General features: G+C 33.7%; 1 protein-coding gene across 1 annotated transcript in view; it reads left to right on the top strand.

The window, feature by feature from the left end:
- The window catches only part of LOC107190848 (integrin alpha-PS2-like), a 173,172-nt gene that overhangs the window by 36,169 nt on the left and 112,434 nt on the right, over positions 1-24,569 (top strand). The window contains 1 exon segment of the mRNA XM_015579733.1: positions 15,022-15,143. Coding sequence (XP_015435219.1) covers positions 15,022-15,143 — 122 coding nt within the window.

Here is a 24,569-nt window from a genome sequence, read left to right as displayed (position 1 = left end):
AGTACTTAAACGTCGATTATAAAGAGGAATGAATTTGAGCAGGTGATGTGACTTATAAAAGATTATTTCTCTCTTGAAGACTTCTAGACTTATATCGTTCTTACTCTCTTTAATTATTAATTATGCATATGAAAATGTTTATACAGGACCAAATAATAATCTCGAGGATAAGAATAGGACACACGAAAATCATCCATTATTATGTACCTCTTCACCAAAAACGATCCCTCATCTTACGATTCATGCAACACTGGACTAACAATAGATCACACCATCCTTCAATGAAAAAAGTATTCAGCTTACACACAGTAATTAACACAGTAGAACTACCAAACCCGTCAAAATGACGGATTACAGATTTACTATTTTAACATGACTGAAATTATAATAGTGCTTTTGACGGAATTTGTGTTGGCTTTTAATTTACTACAGATTTTATTTTACTTTTATTTTACTCTTCAGGATTAAATGGAGTAGAGCCTCAGAGGCTCTTACTACAGAATAGATGAAATTAATAGTTCTAAATTATTTTACTTATTTAAATTCAGTTTGTTTATTTAGTAAGGTAGTAACATAAAATTTTTAATTATCTATTATATTTATTATTATATGTTTTGTTATGAAACAGTAAAAGAGCTTCTAATGCTCTTCTATCCGGTTGAAGGTTAAAGGCCACAAAAACAATTCAACGATTAATAAACTTCCTAAAACATATCAAATTATACAGTAAATTGGGAATTCATTGAAATGTGTTATTATTTGTTTATCCTTCCGTACACCCACAGTGTCTCCACGGAACAGTGAGAAATATAACTTCAAGGAGACGATCGGTACCAATGTGATTCTTCCGATTACCTCGTTCATCCTTACTTTATGGTAAGAATGAAAGATGTTTACGATTCTACTTAAGGATGAGCCTGGTCCGGATCACCCATTAATTAGTCGTACTGAAATCAAGAACTAAAAATGTCGATATAACTAATAAATCAAATAGATCGAATATATAAAATAAGCGACTAGGTAAAAATCTTAATTATTCATACAAAGTAAAAGTAAAAAGGAAATGTGTGGGTTGAACGGAAAATTCTTGCATTTCTAGGGGATATCACTATAACATCCTATTAGATAATTATTTTGTGATTATTCTTATGTCTTCATCATCTCATCTATTTAATATTCTCTCAGGTACTTTCTTCACAATTCCATTCCAAACTTTTTAGTTGTTTTTCTTCTTATAAAAATCATTCAAAAGTGTCAGCTGATAAAATGTATATTCGCCTTGCATTGCTTCACGAGTTTCAGGAAGTAATATTGATTAACATTGCGGCCAGGCAAGCAGTAAAAACTATTCATAAAATTTATAGAGAAGGTCTTTCGTAAAGTTCGAATGTGGTTTCAGAGATTTTAGTACAAATTCTGAACTACATTTTGAGTAACCAAAGGCAATAGATGCATGTGATTTAAAATGACAACGACCGTAACTCATCATGATGAGTCATCATTATTACAGTTTTTAATCATATATTGTTGAAGCACTCTATGGCATCTAAAAACAAACAACTGTAAAAGCTTTCCATTCAACCCAATATTAGTGTCAGTAATAACCCAAACAATTGATTCATGTGACCATAAGTGATGAAGAAAAAAAAATTTGGATTAATTTTGTTTAACATATTAGAATTTATTAGCATACTTACTCCTGGTTAGGTCTGCTAGTGTGAAGTAGCGAAATTTCGCAATAATTCGGCGTTGCTGGTTTAGCGGAATTTCATCATGCCCAGCGATAATGTATCCAACTTGCATGTGCATATCGTGTGGAAGGCATATTCCACCTGGTTTTAAATTTCCTAGCACGCGCATACTCATTACCATATGCACGTTCCCGGTGAAGATCTTGAGTTCGCTGAACTCTCTACCTTAATCGGGGATTTCATTCCAAAAATCTCGTGGAAGCTCGTTTTCCCACTGCGTTTGATCTTTCCATTCCCCCCCCCCCCCCCCCCCCCATATACAGGGTGCTCCGAAACTGTTCGCCTTTAACGGTAAACCTTGAATTTAACTTAAAGGAAAGGAAATACTTTAATGTAATGTAATCTAAGTTAATTGAAAAGTAGGTTCTCTTAATGTAATCATTTATTTTATTATATAAAACATTAGTCACAATAAATTATGATGAAAATAATTATAAAATACAAATTTAAGTAGAACTTAACATGGTTCCGTTTTAAAGAGAAAAAAATAAATAAAATTCTATTTAAATTTAGCTGGCAGAAGAATATGAATTTCAAGTAAACTCTCACGGTCTAGACATTAGGTCTCATGTATCAAGAAAGGGATATTATCTAAAACTGTTATGTATATCTGAAATATCAATCTTTTAAGAATAATTATTAAAGTTTCAAAATATGTGATTAAGGATTGAAATAGAAATCACTATTTAATACAAGACTGAATAGTTTCGTAATAAAACAATATAGTCTTCTTAAAAAAATAATTTCTATTTTTATGCAGATAAGAGTATCGTATATAATTCAGTAGTATTTATGAACCGAAATTATTCAAGTGTAATTTAATATTAATGGAATTATGACGAAGAAATTGTCAGTTTGATTTTCAGTGAGCTGCTTATTAAGATGGATTGTGTGCGATAGTGGATGAGATTCATTACAAGCAAGACAGCGTGTGATTTTACGTGACTTGTCGGTTGTACGTAATACTTTCCGTGGATGTATAGAAGTCACTTCCCTCTGTAGGGTCTTAAAGTATTACGTGTTTCCGGCTTGAAATACCATGGCAGCATTACAATCGTGGTTCTTTATGCAGATGCACGTGTTTCTGCTCGATTGCGACAGTTGTAGCGGAAACCAGTGAATTAAGCATGTAATGTCTATCCTAGGGTGCGATGGTAATTGATAATTGTAATTATCAGGGTCAGCTTAAATATTTTATTTAATTTATACCGTTCTTACTTCTTGTACTTTATTTTTCTTTGTGCATTGTCTTTTACCTTTCTCTGTTGTATTTTCATGTTTTAACTTTGTATTTGTGTAATAAAAATATCCAATTATTATTACATAATTACAGTATATTACAGTAATATTTATTATAATTACACATTTACTTTTCGCTTTAACGTTTAACTACATGTGATCGTAAAGGGAAATATTCGGATATTTCAATAAATGTTAAAAATAATAAAGATTAACGAATTTAATTATTTAGAAGTTTGTCGAATACAATAAGAAATTTACAATCTTGCTTTTCGTGATTTTCTTATCATTTAATTTCTGCTCTACTTTACTCGGGAGCCTGAAGGCCACCCGGCTTACCAGCAGCCTTTGTTCAGCCTACTCGAATCGTGTCTATGTTTTTTAAGTGATTATCACTCACTAAGGTTTCTAAGCTCCAATATTTCACGCACAACACCCACGGTCAACATTCAAATACTTCAGCAACCTGTAGCGCATCATTTACCTACAAAAGATTCGGTCCATGTACAGTACTTTTCTGCAAGATAAACAAACAACTTAGTGAATGTTCAAGCTCATTGAGTTTCAGTCATTAGTTTTCAGTGTCCAACTTAATTAATCAAAATGAACTTGATTCATTCGATTCAATAATCATATGACTTATTCCTTATTATACGTTGCAGATGAAGAAAACTGAAAACTAGATCAACTAATAAAGAAATAAAAATTATTTATTTATAATCATTGAGGCTGCATAATAAACTAATATTAGCCATAAATTATCTCAGAAAACAATTTATTTATCACAAGAAAATGCAAAATTTGAATTGAGGAATGTAAGTTACATATGATATAATATGTATATTAATATTGCTCTTGGTCTTCAAAAGGGTAGTCCATTAATAGGGAAGCATCAATCAGGACTAGTCGTTTTTTTTTTCTTATTTATTTATAACAATGGCTGCTACATAGTAGGCTAATATTAACCATAAATTAATACGGTTTATTGCTTCTTGGTCTTCAAAGGGCTACTCATTTCCTAACAGGGAAACGTCAATCAAGGTTCGCCTCTTCTTTTTCTTTTATTTATTTATAATAACAGAAGCTACATGGTAGCTTAATATTAACCACAAATTATCTTCTGGTAATCTATAGAAAATACAAAATTTAACACTAAGAAGTGTAAGTTACGTACAATTTAACCCAGTATATTGCCTCTTGGTCTTCAAAGTGCCAATCACTGAAGGGGTCACATTAGTTAGCCGTTTCTTTTCTCTCTAATTTATTCACAATAATGGAAGCTACATATAACTAATGCTAATATTAACCATAGATTATCTCAGAAAATAACAAATTTTAAAAGTGAAGAGTGTAAGTTACATACAATTTAATCCAGTATGTTGCTTCTTGGTCTTCAAAGTGCCAATCACTAAAAGGGTCGCATCAGTCAAGGTTAGCTACTTCTTTCCTCCCTCAAACGCACCTAAATTTCCATTCCTCACGACGCATTCACACGCGACCCGTGCACCTTTTTCACGCTGAAAGCGTAATCGCTATCAGCTCGTGGATCAATGGGCCAATAAATAAATCCATCTCTAGCTGTCGCTGAAACGGTGATCGTCTGAAACCCGCCGACTACACGGCACCCTGCCCTTTTGCGACATCCGCGGACATTACGTAGCTCCCGATGAAAAATCGTCGACACGTATACAGGGTGATTCACCAAACGCTGCCACCTTAATTACTTATAAACTGTTTCTTGTATGAAAAAATGTTTGGAACAAAAGTTGTGTGATATCAATGGTTACACTGTTAAACGGCGAATAAAAAACTGTTAGGATATATATGAGTCCTGAAACCAATAATTACCGAAATATTTTTAAAATAGTGTTAAAAATGGTGATTGTTACAATCAGTGCAAGTATGTAGTCGTTCAATAAATGCAAATGACACATGATCAATTGTTTCTAGAGTTATAATATGGCGTTGGTAGTTCACAATAAACATCATTTTTGAGATGTCCCCAAACAAAGTACATATTTAAATGGTGTCAAATTCAGAGAACGATTGCAAGTGTTCTACGGATCTCAAGAATATCTCAGTAATTATTAATTTTTTGACGCATATACTCCAATAGTTTTTTATTCAGCGTTCAACACTTTTTCCAATTACAGGATCAAATTGTACACATTACGATTAAAAAACTCAAGGTGACCTTCATGTCTCGATAGCAAAGCAAAACAACAAAAAACTAATTATTACGTTGTACGCCCCCCTTAATACCATACAACTTTTGTTTCAAACATTTTCTCATACAACAAACAGTTTACAAGTAATTCGGGTGGCCAGCGTTAGATGAATCACCCTGTATATTGCGCGGAAAAATCGCGAGCTACTGTTAATCCGTCCCGCATGAATTAGAGAGGCCTGTCGCCGGCGCGTAATTCAAGTTTCATCGGCAAGCCTGGAATATCGGCGTCCCTTTATTCACGGCACGCGAGGCCGTCGTATTGACTTATATCGCGACGCGATGCCGCGACAGACGCGCATTTGTAACCCCGTATTTGGCAAAATCGGACGGCTCCATTCGCGACGCCGTTGCTCAACGGAACGGGACGAACCGGAGGGCCCGTTTTCACATGGGATCTCGAGCTTTGATCTCTGAAAACGCGCGCCCGGATCCGCGCACGTACGTATACGCGACATATTTATACGGCGATGCGTGTCCCTCGTTGCGTGGGAAGCAACGTGAGCACCGAATTCGTGGTTCGTGAACATTAAGAAGGACTCGAGGAAATATACCTTAAAAGGAAACTCTGATGAATCGAAGGTGCCTATTTTTTTAAAACTGCGAATTTGTAAGGGATTTCAATAGAAGTATCGAGCTATTTTTCTTTTTTACTGTTTTCTGGTTATATTTAGAGTGAAGACACCCCTTAAAGGTTAATGTGGGTTTCCCATTTTGTTGTATGTATTTAAAATTGTAGTAGATATAACAAAATTGTTGGAATAGCATTTTAACAGCTTTTTATGCTCTATAAAACTATGCAATGAGATTATTAAAAATTTGTTTTTCAATTAAATAAAGATGTAAATAAACAAGTTTTCTTTGACAGTTTTATAAAACAGAGAAAGCCATTACATTTGTATACATTTAATTATGCCATTCATTATGCCATTACATAGTTTTCAAAATATATAGGAAAATAAGAAAACGAACATTAACATTTAAGGGTGCTTTTAACATGATAAACCGCAAAGTAACGAGAAATAAAAATTGCCTGATACTTCTATTGAGGTACCCAGCAAGCCTGCAAAGTTTCAACAAAATTGAAATTTTCGAGTTAATGAAGATTATTAGTTAGTGATAGGATGGTCTAATATAGTCCTTTGTACTCTAGGACATGCTTAATGCGAACAATTAGTAATTGCAAAAAATTTTGTGGTAAAGTTAATAAATATTGCATAATATGGGTTTTTTATTTTATTCGTAATCAAGTAGAATGTTAAATAGAGTAGAAACATTTTTGCTCGATTTCATTTCCTGTACATTAATCCATTCAAGCCCATATTTACATAAGTATTGATGATCTTTGGTGACAAATATATATTTTTACTTTCGTGTATTTTGTGTAAGCTTTATGAAATATGAGACTAAATATAAGGTCATTACTTTATTATTTGAAGCTACTAACATTATTACGTGTCACTCGGAACATATCCGTGATGGTCAACGTACAGCCAGACACAATTTGTCCAGTCGACAATGTGTTATGTAACTATTGAATGGAAATAAAATATTCTAACAATATTCATGGGGTTCCTCAGACCCCACCTTAACACTACTGTTCTCACTTCAGGTTTCTATCCCTTTGAATAAAATTATTTTAAATTTTGAAACGATTTGGTCTTAACAAATGGAAAATACACGAAAAATAGACGTGACATTGAAATACGTTGGTTACTAAAAACAAATATTTAAAAATACAATATCCATTGAAGTATAATCTTCATTTCTGGTCATACAGACCCGAAGAGAACAGCTGGGTTAGGGGTTAAATGAGTAACTTTCTTCAGAATCGAATGATGCAATTTACAATGGAGCAATTACAAAATTTCCTAAAATTTTCTCAAATGAATGCACTCAACTCGAATAAGTATCTCGATTTTCAACCAAATTTCGCGAGTCAGATGTGCTCACGAGCTAATTTAGAAGACGCTAAATCACGGCACCTGCAACTCACTCGATGCAGCTGCAAGCTTTCATTAGCACGTACCAGAGCGCAACATCCAATAAATCTAAAGTGGTCGAACACAACAGACGTGTTACTGTGTACGGTTTATAAATACCAGGAAACGTGGACTTGAATTTTCTTAACTATTTCACCCGGGACATTTGAACCGTCGCGTAAGGCTATTTGTGACTGCATAGTTGTCTGAACGATGCAGCGATCTTGTAACTGATATCACGTTCTGTGGACGTTGTGCATATTATCATTGTTTAAAGAATGCAAGTATGCAATTCATTGCTTAGATACATGGGAGGTAAATATAGAACATAATAAATTGTGTATTCTCCAGTAAATATTCACTTTAAGTATCGAGTCTTTAGCTCTTCATATTTGTAAATTTAGTTGTCAACTCTGTGTTGTATGGATGACAATCTGCTTTCTATAAGGTGGGACAAAAGTCATTACCTACTCAATGGTAAGCCAATACTCTATTGATATTTCAATAAGCATTGAAATGAGTGGTGACCTTTGGCCCACCCTGTATTTAAAATTCGGTATTATACAGATTTTATTTTGAAGTTTGGACGTGTAAGCAATGTCAGGTGTATTTTCACCGAAAGTACAAATCATAGAATAACAAATAATTGTTTATCCTTCAACAGTGAATAAATCTTTATTAAAGTAATACACCATCTGTACAATTTTGTTTTTGTTACAGCGGTTATTATTCATGTTCAATTGATTCAGTAGGTGATGAATAACGAGAGTATAAATAATATACATATAAGGAATATGTGACGTATATTTTAAATATGTGCAGAGAGGAGAATTTTAAAATATACATCACATATTCCTTATATGTACATTATTATAATTTTAAAATATATGTCACATATTCCTTATATGTACATTATTTATACTCTCGTTATTCATCACCTACTGAATCAATTGAACATGAATATATATAATAACGAAGTTATGCGATATATTTGTATATATCTATAGTATACAATGTAATAAATTCTGATGAAAACACCTTCATATTTTCAGTAATTGTGAAATAACACATTTCACATCCACCATTTTGACGATTCTACGTAATAGTGTCAGTATTAATTATAAACTTTCTTATATACTTACATAATTATAACATTTTCTACATTATTAAATATAATAAAAAAAGTATATTCCTATAGACATTGATAATAAAAAATATATAGAAAGAAAATTCAGTCATCTTATTAATTTCTAGATACAGTATTGTGCGTACAATCTACGAGGACCTATTTTTGTTCGTCAATGTAAACCTTGCATAGAGATTTCATTGTGGCACATTTAAAAATTTCGTAACACGTCCTTCCGAAATAGTGAAGAAAGAAATACGTTAGTTTTTCTATTTAACTGTCTGTAACAGCGACACAGGCAACGCCAATTACCTTAACAGGGAATGATTTACAGAGGTGGAACAGCCTTATCGGACGTCTTAAATAGCAGTCGCTCTCGAACCCGTCATTTTTATTGTCAGCTGTCCAGATCCAGTCGCAATCAAATAAAAAAGGCATCTAAATTGTTCCTTAAGCTGGACCGGCATTGTAAATCAACGCGTTTCAACTTTCCCTCGATGTCAGGTTGCCAGTCCTCGCATAACCTGCTGCTCGCGCCGATCCATCTTTGACGCCTACTGTCACAGCTAATCGTCGGTGATTTTACCTATGTTCCACCGACAAATCCGGCTTGTAGGAACTGATAACGGTAGAATTCGACAGAAATTAATAACTATAAAAAAATAAGACAATGGAAAATCGACTGAACAACGTCTTATGAAAAGTAGGTAAATATATAAAAAGGAAGAGGGTAATGCTATTAAAGACTGGTGGAGTTAATTAAGTCTCCATTTTGATCGTTTACGTTCTGTTATCTCTTAGATAAAATTATACAAACATTATCAAATTTATCTAATTTTTAATTAAATAGGTATCTTTTTTTATTGGTTATCAAGTTTCTATTTTGACGCTTTTTCATATAAAATTATACAAACGTCATTCAATTTATCTACTTTTTATTTGAGCAGTTATTTCTTTTAATCATGCGTGGTAATATAATAGGCACATCTAAACAGTACACACGTGAAAGAATTCTTCGGCAGTCATCAGAAAGTAACAAGTATCGTTTACGACAAGCATTAACCCTTTCAAGTACTCCACGTACAATTATATTATATTAGACCATTAAGGTAATTACCTATCCTATGTGGTACGAAATACAAGAAGGTGTACCAATGAGTAATCCATTCTAGCTTTTACAGTGTAATATTAATTTTTCTGAAAATTAGACGATTCTACTTCCGTATTTGTTTCAGTTCTCGAACACTACTCATCATTCTTCTAACAAAAAGTAAATTAAATTGTATTACAAATTTATCAAAAAGAAAAATAGTAGAAAAAGGGAACACAATTCTCAGCTTAAAAATAATATAAAAAATAGGAGATTCACAGTGAGGTGAGATCCAGGATTAAATTATGTTACAACTTTGTCAGGAAGAAAAATATCGGATTACTTATTGGTACAGTTATTATAATATAAAATGAATAAAATACTTAGCTTAAAAATAATATAAAAAATAGGAGATTCACAGTGAGATGAGATCCAGGATTAAATTATGTTACAACTTTGTCAAGAAGAAAAATAGCGGATTACTTATTGGTACAGTTATTATAATATAAAATGAATAAAATATTTAGCTTAAAAATAATATAAAAAATACATGATTCAGGATGAGACGAGACCCTGCATAGAATGCGAGGGACATAATAATCAAACGTGAGTAAATAAACGTAACAGTGGTATAGGCGAAAAAAGAAATTTGTGACAAGGAGAAAAAGGGTAACGGTCCCGAGGAAGAGAAAAGGATTTCTAGGCGTTCGTTATTCGTGGTATCCTGCGGGACCGGTTCGCCCCTGCACACCCGTTCTGGTGCATGCGTCACATATCGGTGAGTGTAGGTCCTCGGGATTGCGAAAAAAAAAAAAAAATACAACGACTGGAAAAGAAAAGAAAAATAGAGTGGGCGAGCTTAAGTCCTCGTCAGGTCCGACCCACGTTTGCTATTAACGCGTCGCGTCCGCGAATCCCTCGGACATCGAGGTCGTAAATGTATCGAATTTCGTCGGCGAACAGCTTCGTATAATCCCTCGACTGTGAAAATAAATCTTGTAGCACTCGTCCATTGTTGTTCCATGCCGTTTCACCAAAGTGACTGATATAGCACGATTGTAATGCGATGCTTGATGTCACTTGTTAGTCTGAGGGAGGACACTTCCTTTAGACTTTAATAATTTAATATTATGTAGTGCAAAATTCGAGTGAAGAATAGAGATATGTGTAGGGTCTGGTAGGTAACTGAAATCACTTTGATAACATTGATCACCTTTTAATTGGTGATTTTAATCTTTGTATATTGTTCACATCTTTCCTTATAGAAATGTGTTGCGATATTCAGAACTTATCCATGTTGGGAACACTTACTGTTTATATATGTACAAAAACGAAATATAACCATGGATGTAACACAAGATAATTTCAATAAGTAAAGACTGTTTGTAGTATTAATCAGTTTTTATCTGATTTTCCACATCACAGATGTCTATAAATCTCATAAAAATTGTGTAAATTCATTTAATAGTATCAGTTTATATACTGCCAGCTACAAGTTTCGCAGATCTTTATTGAGGTGGCTGATCCTAATTGACACTTTCAACAATATTTATAGAATCTTTCAATATTTAATTTTTTCTTTCATGATTTTTATTGAAAATTTAATGGCTTTTTATCTTCTATAAAATGTTGCAATGAAATTATTAAAAATTTGTCTTTCAATTAAATTAAGATGTAAATCAACGAATTTTTAAGAATTTCACTGCACAGTTTTATAGATCATAAAAGGCCCTTAAATTTTCATTGTAATAATTTGTTTATATCAACTATAGTTGCCAAGATATAAAGACAATAGAAGAACCCTCATTAAACTTTTAGGCGTGTTTCCACCCTAAAGAACCAAAAAGTAATTAAAACAATTATCTCATGCTTATATTAACAGCTCCTACAAACTGCAAAGTTTGTAAAGAAGTCGGAATTTTCGAGTGACCGAAGTTCCCTTGTCGGTCTCGGAACTTGCTAAACACACCATGTGAAATCTCTTCCGGATAATTAAGTCTTCCATACAGTTTACTACCATTCATCGTTATTAAAGCGACGACTCGAGATTCTGGCGCCGCGTTGCGTGGACTTACGGATTGCTTACATAACTTGCATAATCGTTGCCTCTCTTCTTTTTCCAGTCGCTTTGGCGCGCGATTCTGTACGCGTGTGTCGCTTACATACACGCACATACAGTAGCTGCAGCCTAGAAGCTAGTAGACTATGCCAAGGTTGTCCCGTAAACGATGCCATTTTTACCATTTCAAACGATCAAGATGGAGTTTCCTACAAAAGATTGTCAGTTCCATTCGGGCGCATTCAAGTTCATCCTTTGTCAGGCTACTGTCAGCTTGAAATGGACGATAGTAAATTTACTCGCGACAGCATAATGCGTTCGCTTGGTGAGTTTTCGATAAATTAGCGATAAAGAATTTAATGTCACTTTGAAAATTTCTTAATGAAATTAATTGAAAGTGTGAAATGCTGTGACAGTATTGTTATTTCTTTAAAATCATTTTTATAATCATTGTGCCTGCTTCTGTTTATTATTTCACAGGGTCTCAGAGTAATTCATTAAGTTTCAACTAATCCATTATTTTATTTCTTAATAAACTAGTAACGTAATTTGAGTTCAATGTACCGCTTTGCTTTCCTATTTTTAAAGAGTTTTAGTGGTGGTGAACGAGAACAAATATTGAAATAGGACACGCTTCTGAGTTTCTAATAAATTAGCAGTTGTATATTGATTATCATTTTGGATAAATTATTATATTGGGCATCAGTTTTGACTTTTGATTAATGCACATAATTATCGCATGTTTTATCAGTGCATACAATTTTGTTATTTGTTTCTAGGGAATGTAACTGTATCCGTTATGTAATTATATTCAGTTTGAAAAAGACTTCATCATAAATAAAATTAAGTATAGATTATTACTTCGTAAATTTCAATTGAGCAATCGAATCAATTCTGAACAGTTGATTCTGGAGGTTGCGTATTTATAGCATACATCATTGTTTGAAACTTGGTATAGGAAAAAGTTTATACAAATTTAACGTGGTTGAAACTTGTTAGATCACTCAATACAGTAAAGAAATTATTGATTACAGTTTCTGTAAGTTAATCCGTCAAAATTTATATTTTTAACTCAAAGTAAAAAATGTATAGCTTGCTCGATATACACCTTTTTTTTTGTCTATTGGTAATTGAATGAAAAATATTTACGTAAGGTATCATTTTTCTTCGAAAAAAATTCTTATCATTCTACGAGGTAAATTGAATCTATTGTCCATTATTTTTGTTCGATGCGGTGAATAGTCTGTTGTCTACAAGACTGAAGTCCTCTCATATGCAGTGATAAAATAATGAAAGCAGTGGTATCTGTCAGCCATTTTTCATATAATATCGAGGTCATTTTTAGTTTTTTACAAGCCAAATGCGACCACCAGGAAACATAAGCTACGTTTTTATAATAAATTTGTCATTAAATTCAAAGTTTCGAAAATATATTTAATGATTATAAGGGTGATACAAAGAGTGTGAAATGCTTTTAAAGATTTATTACTCAATAACTTCAGATCAGAATTCTTACAGAGATTTAGAGTTTAGTTAATTGTAAAATAAGTATCTTTTCAACTCATTTTAAACCATCCTATATTAGTTTGTATTTTTTAATAACCCTTGCAAATCAGTTTATATAATGTGAATGACGAATAAAATCCTTACTGTAGATTCAATTATTACGCAAGTACTCGCTAGGAAAAAAAAACTTTCATTCAGAAAAGTTCAAGGTATGCTAGAATGTAGTAAGAAGGTCAATTTTTAGAAATCCTACGGTTGTCTGAGTTATTTATTCGTGTATTTATTGGTTACTGGTTTAATTATACATGGAAAATTTTCCTGTAGAAGTGCACGTTTAATTTGAATGTAGGCGGTACTAAACACAGTGTGGGATTAGCGTGATTTCAAGGTGTAACCAGCCCAGGTGACTCTCAAGATGATTATACGATCGATTACCTCACCTAGCAATTTCCTTAACGTCCGAACACACCCACGCGAATCGATTTCATGATTAAGGGGATGATTTTAATTTACCATGAAACATCTGAAGTTTCTTTAAACGTCAATCTAGAAGATACATTTTAATCCCCTAATATACAGTAATAACCACAATCTATATAGTTTTTAATGATGAAGTGAAAAATAAAAAATGTCTATCCATCAAAATTAATAAAATCTAATTGAAAATTTGTAACTTGGAAACTACTTTCATTTTTATTTTATGACGAATAATTAATTTTTATTAAATTTCTACTAAGACATTCGAAAACAGTTATAGTTGTTGTGTTCTAATTAGATTTGTAGTTTTTTAAGAGCAATCGGGTGAGTGCAGCTATTCGTAGAACGCTTAGACGAAACTGGGAACAAACGGTAAATCGTAAAATAATTAAGCGTGTTAAGCCTTTCGTTACGCTACTGCTATTTTTAGATTCTTCATTACACGATGGTTTAGCTAACGCTGGAGATAGTATAATTGTACGCATTCTTATTCAGACATACGTATTCACTTCCTTAGAAAAACAAATTTCAAACTGTGTTAATAGCTTCGTTTATATAATTAAATAAAGCAACGAAATTGTCGTATAATGATCGTAAAAAACTCGTAATAATTTGTCAGCGATGTTTACGTCTGAATGCATTTTCATAGATAAATGTAACAAATCTATAGCGAAGTAGAAATTCATTTATTTATTTATAGATTTCGATAAGATAAATATAGTTATTATACAATAAAAACTTCAAACCATATTTTTTACTTACTTTTGCTTTTTTTAAATGAAAAATAAATCGACAACTTTAAATTGTTATTTACAAGCACCTGAAAAATATAGTTTAATTTCTATCCTCTTTTGCTACTTAGTTTCATAAACAAATGATGACAGAAATATTAGAATAAGTTAAAGATATTGATTTATTTAACACGAAAAAGTACAATACAAAAAAAATCTCATAATTTCAGTTACAAAAGAAACTTAGATCTGCTACTTGTAAATAATCCACTATCTTTATTTAATAAACCCGTGATACTGAAGTAACAAAATCCTTTGATTTCTTATAAAATAAACATTCAACTTCAGAAAATATAGATCACTAATAAATGAGGCAATATGTAATATACCTATATTGTCTATGTGATTACTTAAATGATCTCCTTAATATAAATTTTGCATTACAAACAATCGGCAGCAATTCCGTATCATCGCGACCTACGTATCATCGAGCGTATAAAAATTGCGGTAGCAACTGTTACCTGGTTTAATAACTCGTCGGTTGGTCGGATCAGTTACTGACTCTTGCGCCACTGTTCAAAATAGCTCGTGACCACTGACCTCGATCTCGGAAATACGTTCGCATCATCGTCTTTCCTTAACGATACGACAATGAATATCGAACGATGACCTGGTAACAACACGACCAAATCAATCAAATAATTTATTGATTTATTTATTTCGTGTACATTGCGTATATAACTGTCATCAGCAGTTTTTCATCTTTAAAATAGGAATAAAACGTTCTTTGTGGCTTTCGCGATCTCACGTGACTTCGATCTTTCCTTTTTCAGGGCGATCGTGGGTGCACCGGAGGCCGAAACTCCGCAAGTTGGCGTTTACAGAGGCGGTGCGGTTTACAAATGCGACATCGCGGCCGACGACCGATGCTCGATGATCCATTTCGACACCAAAGGTGAGATTCCTTACAAATATTCAACCCTTTCAAGCTCAAGGTAACGATTTATCATTAACCCTGTTACATGCGAAAGTGATCTCCATAACGATTTATCAGCAAATTGCAATTGAATAAATAATAAATTAATAAGTATTTCATGAAACGTTAAGGATTTCAGTGTTTTTGTTGTAAAAATCTTGCGAGCTTTTTAACAAGTGCTTCCTAAAAATTGCTGAACCTGAAAGGGTTAAGAACGAAGATAGTATTTTTAAACAATCATTACGAAGAGTTTTTACAGACTCAGATCTCTTATGATAAATATAGTGAACAAAATATAAAATTTACACTAGTAAGAAATATTATTTCCAAATTTGCCACTAAGATGGAGAAACTTTATGAAAATTTTCATTATATAAGTATATAGTGTGTAAACACTTTTTTTTACTTATTATATCAAATTCATGTCTTGTGTGTTAGTTGAAGATGGGTGACAATAAAATTTTAAATAATTTATTATGTCGCAGTGGGGGTTTGTTAAATGCTCTTAATGAATTTTACCAACTTAAAGTTAATTGGCTTGAGAACCCTTTGCGCGGACTAAGTATTTGAAATCAAACATTTCTTTCACATTTCTCATCTCTAACAAAAGTTTTTAAAACAAATCTTTAAAAAGTTTTTAAACGAAGTTCTTAAAACAAAAGTTTCGTCAAATGCAACGAGTTTTCTATTTTATTCTTAACGCAATACGATGCTTAAGAGAAGAAACAAATCCCTACATTTGCTCTTGTCTTTATAAATTACTTTAGAATACTACTTTAGAATACTACTCACCTGCAACTTACAGACACATTTGCATTATGAATAGTATAAATACATTATATAGTATATAATTATGATATTAGTACTAATGGTAATATAAAGTAACGTTCAGTTGGTTAGTAAAAGCACTGCGAATTAGTTGTCGGATTATTAGTGTTTGCCACAAGTAGTCTGTAGTTAACCCTTTAACTCCCAATGTTGCACTGGTGTAACACTCATTTTAAAAATGCGTCAAATTCTGTCGCCACTTGATATGTTACTTTTGTCAGCAACGATCTGTAATTTCACTGATATAAAGTAGATCTTCACGTTTTCAGTTGAGAAGTTGAAGTACCTATTCCCTCCAAAAAACAATAAAACAAAAAATATGTATATATTGTATTTTGTTACTTAGAAATTGAAAATGTGGATATTAAACAGACCTATTTTTTTCATTTTTTGTTCATATACATATAATACATATATGTATATAAATAACAAAACGCAATATATACATATTTTTTCTTTTTTCATTTTTTTTTCTTTCGTCATATATTTTTATATATATTTTATATATCGTTCTTATAATTTGGAAATAACGACCTAAGGGTCTAGGCGTTAAAGGGCTAACATCCCCTAAACGATATTCATTTTAAACTTTCAGCTATTTCGTAATGCTTTGTAACATTCACTAAGTATTCGATAAGTGCCATAATGTTTATGTACTTATGAGGGGAAGTGTACGCTCGAAAAGTGAAAAAGTATTGTTCTAGGGTTAATAACACAAGAAACTTTCGAATGGTGATCCTGAAACCAGAACGGATTAACTCTTCCAGCCTCTTCAAATTCAATCCGATACCGTTTTTCCGGTTCTCTCCACCACTCGTAAGTCCGCTGTTAGACCGTTGGGGCTTTGAAAGGTGTAGCGTTGCTAACGAGGGCTGGTATCTCGTGTTCCGCGGGCTGTTCGCAGTTGCTGACCCACTTTCTGGCTTTCCACCCGCTCACATAGCCCTCGAGGAGGTGGCTTCGTAATCTCGGGAACCGCGAGGTAACCGACTGACTGGTTATAGAACGCTCTATTCTCGGCGACTTTCCACCCACCCTGCCGTTGACCCTTCCACGTTTCAAGGCTTTGCATCTCGGCTGGACAGATATCGGTTTCAAATACTTTTTCTCTCTCTGCAGGTGATTAACACTGTAATAAACGAACTTATGGGAAAGGAATCTGGCTACTTTTTTTGTGATATAAATTACTTGTGTTCGGCGTGCACTGCAGTTACCAAGTATTACCACATCTGGTCTGTAAGGTGAAAATGTGGAATGTTTCATAGAAATTGTATACTCTGTGCTACCTTGCATGTTTTAGTACTAATAGGAAATGAAGTTCGTTGTGCTTCATTATATCGTAAACCATACAACTTGTTGAGGACCTTAAGAAATTTCGTGAAGTCTTGTTAGATTTACTTCGTATTAAACGAGTGATTTAACCCCAAAGAAATAAAGACTCCAGTCCTAAGTGGAACCTGAGCCTCGATTTTTGAAAACATGCTCACTTTAAATCCCTTTTTTATTACTTTAATTTATAGTCTATTCAATCTTGGCTATTATAGCTGAAAGTGCAAACATTAAACTTTAAAACATGCTTTGCAACATTTTTTGAGAAGTCCACAGTTTCGGAGATATCTTGAGTTTCTTATCACTTGGGGTCACTTGTCTCCTATGTAGACTTTTAAGAACTTTTAGGATCTGTGCACTTGGGGTGCAAAATATTTGTGAATAGTGATAGGTCCGTGAACAAATAGTCGAAATATGTTTGGATATTTTCAAATAAAAGATGTTTGAGGGATCTTGAGGAGTTCGAACATGTTTGAATAGTTTGAGTAGATATTACTACTTATGAATGGGGGTGTATATCATAGAGGAATACGGGGTGAATCGTAATCGGGGTAACAAACTGACAGATTCTATGGAAACCCATTCGGAGTAAAAAATATCATATGAATATTAGGTACAATTTTCAATACTTAAGTGGTTATAACAGTTAAAATTTGTATGAATAATAATATTATTATTGCCTTTATTGCATACATCATACGAAAAAAGGCAAGTAACATAAAATCAAATAAGAGAAAATAAAATACGGAATAAACTATTAGGTGTACCAATAAGTAATTCACTATTTTCTTAATAAAATTACAATAGAATCTAAAGTCACTGCGGTTTCTCGCTATCTTGCTTGGTAGAAACAGTGTAGGATGTCAGAAAACAATAACAAATATTTTCAAGCAGGCACATGTTTTTATTTTCTTATAAACAAATACTGAATTTTCGTAAAAGATAGTGGATTAGTTATTACCGTACACCTAATATAAAGTAGGTACATATAGTGCAAAAAGAATATAGTGTGCGATGATGAGGTTTAACGAATGAAGAATAATGTAATTAAAAATACCAAAATATATCGCGTTGTATGTATGATTCACGAATTCTCCGATGCAAGGCCTGCATTCAAGTTCAAGGAATCTACGTCGAGAATTTCGTATAAAATTGACCTGTCAGCAAACAATATTTCATATTCCCCTGTTTCGTTTCAATCTCTTAAGGCCCACTCCGTTTTGAGTATGTGATTTCACCACGCCATCAGATCCACTTTAAACTGTTATAACTACCTAAGTATACATACAGATCAGGACCTATATTTACCTGCCATATTTTATTCAGAATCACTTTTCAAAGAATCTATCACAATTATGAGAGAAATCATCATACAATATTTATTTATTATCTTCTTTTTCATTGACAAAGCAATCGTTTGCCTAAAAATATTCGATCGAAAAAAAGGCATCAGGTTGCGAAAGAAATCGCGATGACTCAATTCCAAGCAAACAAGCAATAAACCAGAAAGCCGAGCGAACGAAGTCACGAGCGTGTGCATGAATTTCCGCGCGGACAGCCGTTCAAATTAATAATCACGCGCGCGCGCCCGCGCGCGATACAATCTTCCGCTTGGAACGCCGCCGCGCCGCGAACCGGCGCTAATGCGCTGATGCAAATTAGCGGAATCATGCCCGGCGCGAATTAGACGTGCTTACACACCTCGTAACGGACCCGTATCTCGGCGATCGAGCACGATTCCGGACCCGTAATTTGCCCACGGGAAAGTAATCGGTACCGGTCTCGGAAGGCGATCGGCAGAGGAAATCACCAGCCCGCCGACGATTTCACGTTATCTCGTGTGGAGCGTGTTGGATCGATTGGAAGTGTCGGATTGAGATGAAATGTTGATTGAGACGGGCAGGAGTTTTATTATTCTCACCCTTTCGACTGAGTGTGATTATTACTAGCTTCGTGTGAGCGGAGTATTTTAAGGGGTCATGCTCAGTCAGGAGGCTGAAAAAAGAGTGTTCTTTGGAAAATTTTTTCTCGAAAACTATCAGACCTTTTTCAAAAAATGTGTTCGTGTTTCAAAGATTACAGTTTCTAAATTATAAGGTAATTTTTTTATTTAAAAATATTTATTAGTAAATAAATGGTGAGCGATCTCCTGGATGTCTCTTTACAAGAAGTAGTCTGCTGTGATAACTGTAACTTCGTAACGGTTCATTTGAAATTAAAAATTCAGTAAGATTTATGTAATGGAAGAATCAATCTTGTCCTTGAACGTGGGGTTTTTCGAAATATTTCTTCAATATAGTTTAGATCTGAGGATCGTGGTGGTCAACATATAACTTTTAATTCATTAGTTTTCTGTAATTCTTGCCAATAATTAATGATATATTATACATAACATATAGAAGATTGTGAATATAGATTTTTGGTAATATGATGTCATAAAAGTAGTAAAAGTTATACATATAATCTGGATCAAGTATCATGTTTCTAATATTTATGAAAATGAGACTTTGAACTCAGTGAATGATAGTGTACACGAAGTATTAAGCTATTTTTTATTCAATTAATTCCATTTTCTATTAAAAACATATATGTATTTTCGATACCTAATTTTTGAAATTTCAATTCTAAAAGAAATGTTCCAAATTAAAAGTCTTTAATACTACAGTTTTGTTAAGGATTTTTAAGATTTTCAGATAATATGTATTTGTTAATAAGTTTTGTATTAATATATTAAAATAGTCACAGTCTTTAAAGTTTTTTCTTTAATTTAGTGTTTGCTAATTTAGATGTAATAGTTGCTAATGGTGTTATAAACGTGAATGATCGTCTTTTTAACATTCCCCTTTACGCAAATCACAAACACAACTTCATATAATAGATTTTTAGCCACTTGAGTAAAATACAATAGAATACGTTAAAAAAATATTATAAAAAGTCCTTTATAGCCAAATTAATTGTGAATTTAGTATTTTATAGTAGTACCTACATTACGTAATCGCAATGAAATTTCACAAAGTGTTAAAGGAAACTGGTACAAAGCGTTGAAGTTTCCATAAATAGCTTCTTCCAACCTTGGTGTAGTTGCTGTAATGTGTTCAGCATAAATTACAATCTTTCTACCTTATAATTGACTTTGATTATCAATTAACGTGCCAGTCATTTAATTACGCCTGTACAACCAGAGAACGTCAAGTGGTAATTTTTGTCAGTCAAAGTCGAGAAACACTAGGGTTCTTCCTGTTACTTCGCGCGACGGAGGATGCTCCTCTTCCCTCGTTCCCATTAACGCAGACTCTGCAGAAGCATTCACCGCTTGATAGAGAAACGTTTTCACCGACTACATACACAAGACCGTGCCCCCCCGACGCTACGTCCAATTAGTCGGCTCTCTTCCTTAGTCAACGCTCTGCTCGCCCGGACACTTCGCTTTGATCGATAATTAGCCTGGTCGAATGCTCGATCTTGTCTCGATCTTATCCAATTACAGTCGTACCCGATACACCCGGCCATTTATTACATTCACGGCTCCCGCACACGCTGACAATCTACCGTTCCATCTACGATTTTTACGAGAGAAAATTATTCTCCTTTTGGGACACGAAAATTACCCCTATCGTTTTCTTCATCGTATCCCGAATAAAACAGCAATTAAATGATGGCTCGTGTTCGCTTGGTAATTACAGGACAGACAGTTCTGTTCATTTATTATATAGTTACTGATTTATCATATGATATACGATTATTATATCATTTTCCGGTATTTAAGGAATTTTTTTATAAGGTTGAATTAACATTGGAACTACCAAGTCAAAATGACTTGTCAGAACATTCTTATAACAATGATTACAATGTTATATAACAATACATTTTCTCAGATCCTTGGCAACTTTTATTACGGTGTTAGAGAAAAGAAATTAGTTAATTCATGAATTGGTAAATTTTCCAGTTTCCCAGATAGCACATGACGTGTTGAAGACGGCTTAAAGGCGCCTCATACCTAAAATAGCCGTAAAATGGGTGTGTTATTTGGGTTGTCATCTAGTGTTAAATATATTTTAATAGATCATTTCGCTAAAGATTTAAATGTGGTGTCTGAGACACGTATTAATTACAAAATCACTGTTGAAACTACGAAATAACATGTCTCATTTCCTTTATAATGTCAGTTACACCAATTGGTGTCAATTCTATTAGAGAAGTTCACATTAGAGAGTAGACCCCATTCAAAGTTATCGCCTTGAATATCCCTAGCACTATGGGAATAACAGAAAAGTTTTTCAAATAAAGCTCATTACCGTATAGTATAAGATTCTCGCAAAACAAATATTACTCGAAAATTTCATTCTTACGGCCTTACGCCCAGAGAAACTTAGCAACCACAAAAGGCTGTCAGACCAAAAATAAGATTTAATCGGCCACAGTATTTCTTATTGCATTTTCTCTAAACTAAGCATTGGGAAATCATATCCCAGTTAGAAATGAAGGAAAAATGTTCGTGGGAGTATTAATATCATATCCTTAATTTATTTATAACTTTTTTTTGAAAGGTGGACAAACGAAAATTTTGGTTGGACAAATGTGGACAAATCGCGGACAATCATATCCACCTTGAGAATTAAGAGAAAGTGTTCACGGGGGTGCTGGTAACAAATTTCTTTATTTGTGTATAACTTTTTTTTGAAGGGTGGACAAACGAAAATTTTGGTTGGACAAATGTGGACAAATCGCGGACAATCATATCCACCTTGAGAATTAAGAAAAAATGTTCACGGGGGTGCTGGTAACAAATTTCTTTATTTGTTTATAACTTTTTTTTGAAGGGTGGAGAAACGAAAATTTTGGTTGGACAAATGTGTACAAATCATCGATAAACGAATAGTTTGTTTTTCATAAAATTTGGCATGTGGGGGTGCTAACTTCACAGACCTGTGAATTCCGTGTACAGTAAATCCTCGATGAGTGTTCGAAGGCTCCTCGGCATGACAAGGAGAGGTCCCCAGGTGTCACGCTGACTTTTTATTGAGGTTTTGCACAGCGACAGAGCTTGAAATTCCGAAGTCAATTATATTTGTTTCAGCTGCATATCGCAATTAATTTATGAAATATTTAAAGTTCAGTGCTGAGGAGCCTTTGAACACTCATCAAGGATTTACTGCACATAACCCCGGATTGATAGATCCAGCAATGCGTTCAGCTGCCAACCGCTCCTATATCCCATTCCTCCTCTTCTATCTTCGATTCCGTTTGCGTACGAGGAAGCGACTCGGGATCTCGTCCAGGTCTCGGAGGTCACTCACTTGTCGGGTGCTCGACCGAGAGGACGTCTTGAGGAACTACTCCTCCGGGGTGCACCCCACGGGGTGTCGGAGTGGCGGCGGTGGGGCCGTCTCGAGATACCGGGAACCGTAGCCGCGCAAGAAGCCGGCTCTGCCTAATACAGAAAACCGTAAGGTCGTTCTACCCACGGCCCTGCCCCGGCGGAAGGTTCGGCATTTCTTGTCGGATGCCACCTGAGGATCTTCGGGGAAGGTCAGACCGGGCGTGCGCGTGGTTCGATCATCCAGAGTATGGTTAATTGACATCCCCTTAATGAGAGTGCGGTAATCGGCGAAATAATTAGGACGCGATACATTTGGCGACTTTTGACTATCAGCCAATCGATGATCATTTGTAACTGAATGTTTTGTTAGAGATTTTACTCGTTTTGTTCGGTTAATTGTTGGCTTTAAGGTGGCTTTTGCAAATTTTTAATAATGTCAAGTTTAGGTGAAAATTCAACAGAATAATTTTAGAAGCTTCAACTTTCGATTGCTACCAAAAAATCGGTCAATGATAAAATTGTTGGATAATGAACGTTATAAAAAGTTCTTTTTAACGTGAGCCTTATGGAACTGTAGTTGATACTGAGAAGTTAATCGCTTCTTCTTTAGCTACAAAAAATGATATTTTCATAATAATTATTGGAATCATTTGCGTAAATTGACGATTTTACGATTTTAACTGTATTTTTTTTTATAATTACGTAAGGTAAGTTTAACTTTTTTTGTGTATTTTTAGTGGATAATTGTTAGTTGAATATTATACAGTGTAACTATCTTGATGTTGTGATTTTATTTCTACTCAAATACAAAAAAACATATTTTTCATACTGTGGCTCTGATAATTTTATCCACCATTGTAACTCCACTTTTTGAATTTCTCTTCAAATTTTAATGTCGAAGCGTGTGATTGATTGACGTATTCTAAAAAAATATTACTATTTACATTTTTATAAACAGTTTTCACCAATTAAGTGGGAAGTATTTTGTTAATACTGTTCAGTCTCTTACGATCTTTGTCATAATGCTGTCGTGAATGGAAGACTCGTTCGAGCGTTACCTTTAGTAGCGCTCGCGAAATAAGGGGTGGGATGCGAAGGACAACTTCCCTTTAAGGGCCACGGTTGACCGATACGGCTAACGGGTTCATTCCGTTCGAAAAATCGACGAAGAAAAGTACTTGGTGCACTTGCTGAGAATTCTCTACGGTGACACCTGCTTCAAGGCTTGCTTTTTAAAGGAATGCACTCGGATGACGCATCCAACTCGTCATTTACTGGAAACTGTTCTTGCATCACTGCGTTATATAACAATTATAAAATTGAACGTGAACGTGCATTAATCTCAAAACGTAACACAGAAAGCATTGATTTTTTCTAAATATTTTATGCAAATTTATTTAGTTCCATTATATCTCCATATCCCATTATGCTACTTCGGTGTATAGCAGACCCTTATTACACAAATAATACGTTCCATGTTATACGACTCATGCAGGTAATACAGTTGAGCAGTTTAATAACCAAAGTGATTAACGCTAGAATAATTGTCAAGGAATTATTTTTAAATCATTAAAAAAATTATTTTTAAATATGAAAAGTTAAGCATAAATTGTTGACACTAAAATTTAAAAAATTTCAGAAAGTGGAGTTAATTACTTTAACCTGTGAACGGCTCATATATGGATTATGTAGGTATACATATGGAAATGCATATTGATAAAAAATATAAAGGTTTATTATAAGAAATGTGTAATAAATATTAACCCTTAACTATAGACGTCTCATCTCAGACATGTATAATTCGACGACTAATTCGCAAAACTTTTAATAACCAACTGAATGTTATTTTCCAGTACTGTTATGGAAATAATTGTATTACAATACATATGCAACGTGTACAGGGTAGGGCAATAACTATGTCCACTTTA

Source organism: Dufourea novaeangliae, unplaced genomic scaffold (genome assembly GCF_001272555.1).
Source record: "Dufourea novaeangliae isolate 0120121106 unplaced genomic scaffold, ASM127255v1 scaffold205, whole genome shotgun sequence".
In the NCBI taxonomy this organism is placed as follows: Eukaryota; Metazoa; Arthropoda; class Insecta; order Hymenoptera; family Halictidae; genus Dufourea; species Dufourea novaeangliae.
Note: the sequence above shows the minus strand (reverse complement) of the source record. Positions and strands in the feature narration are given on the sequence as shown.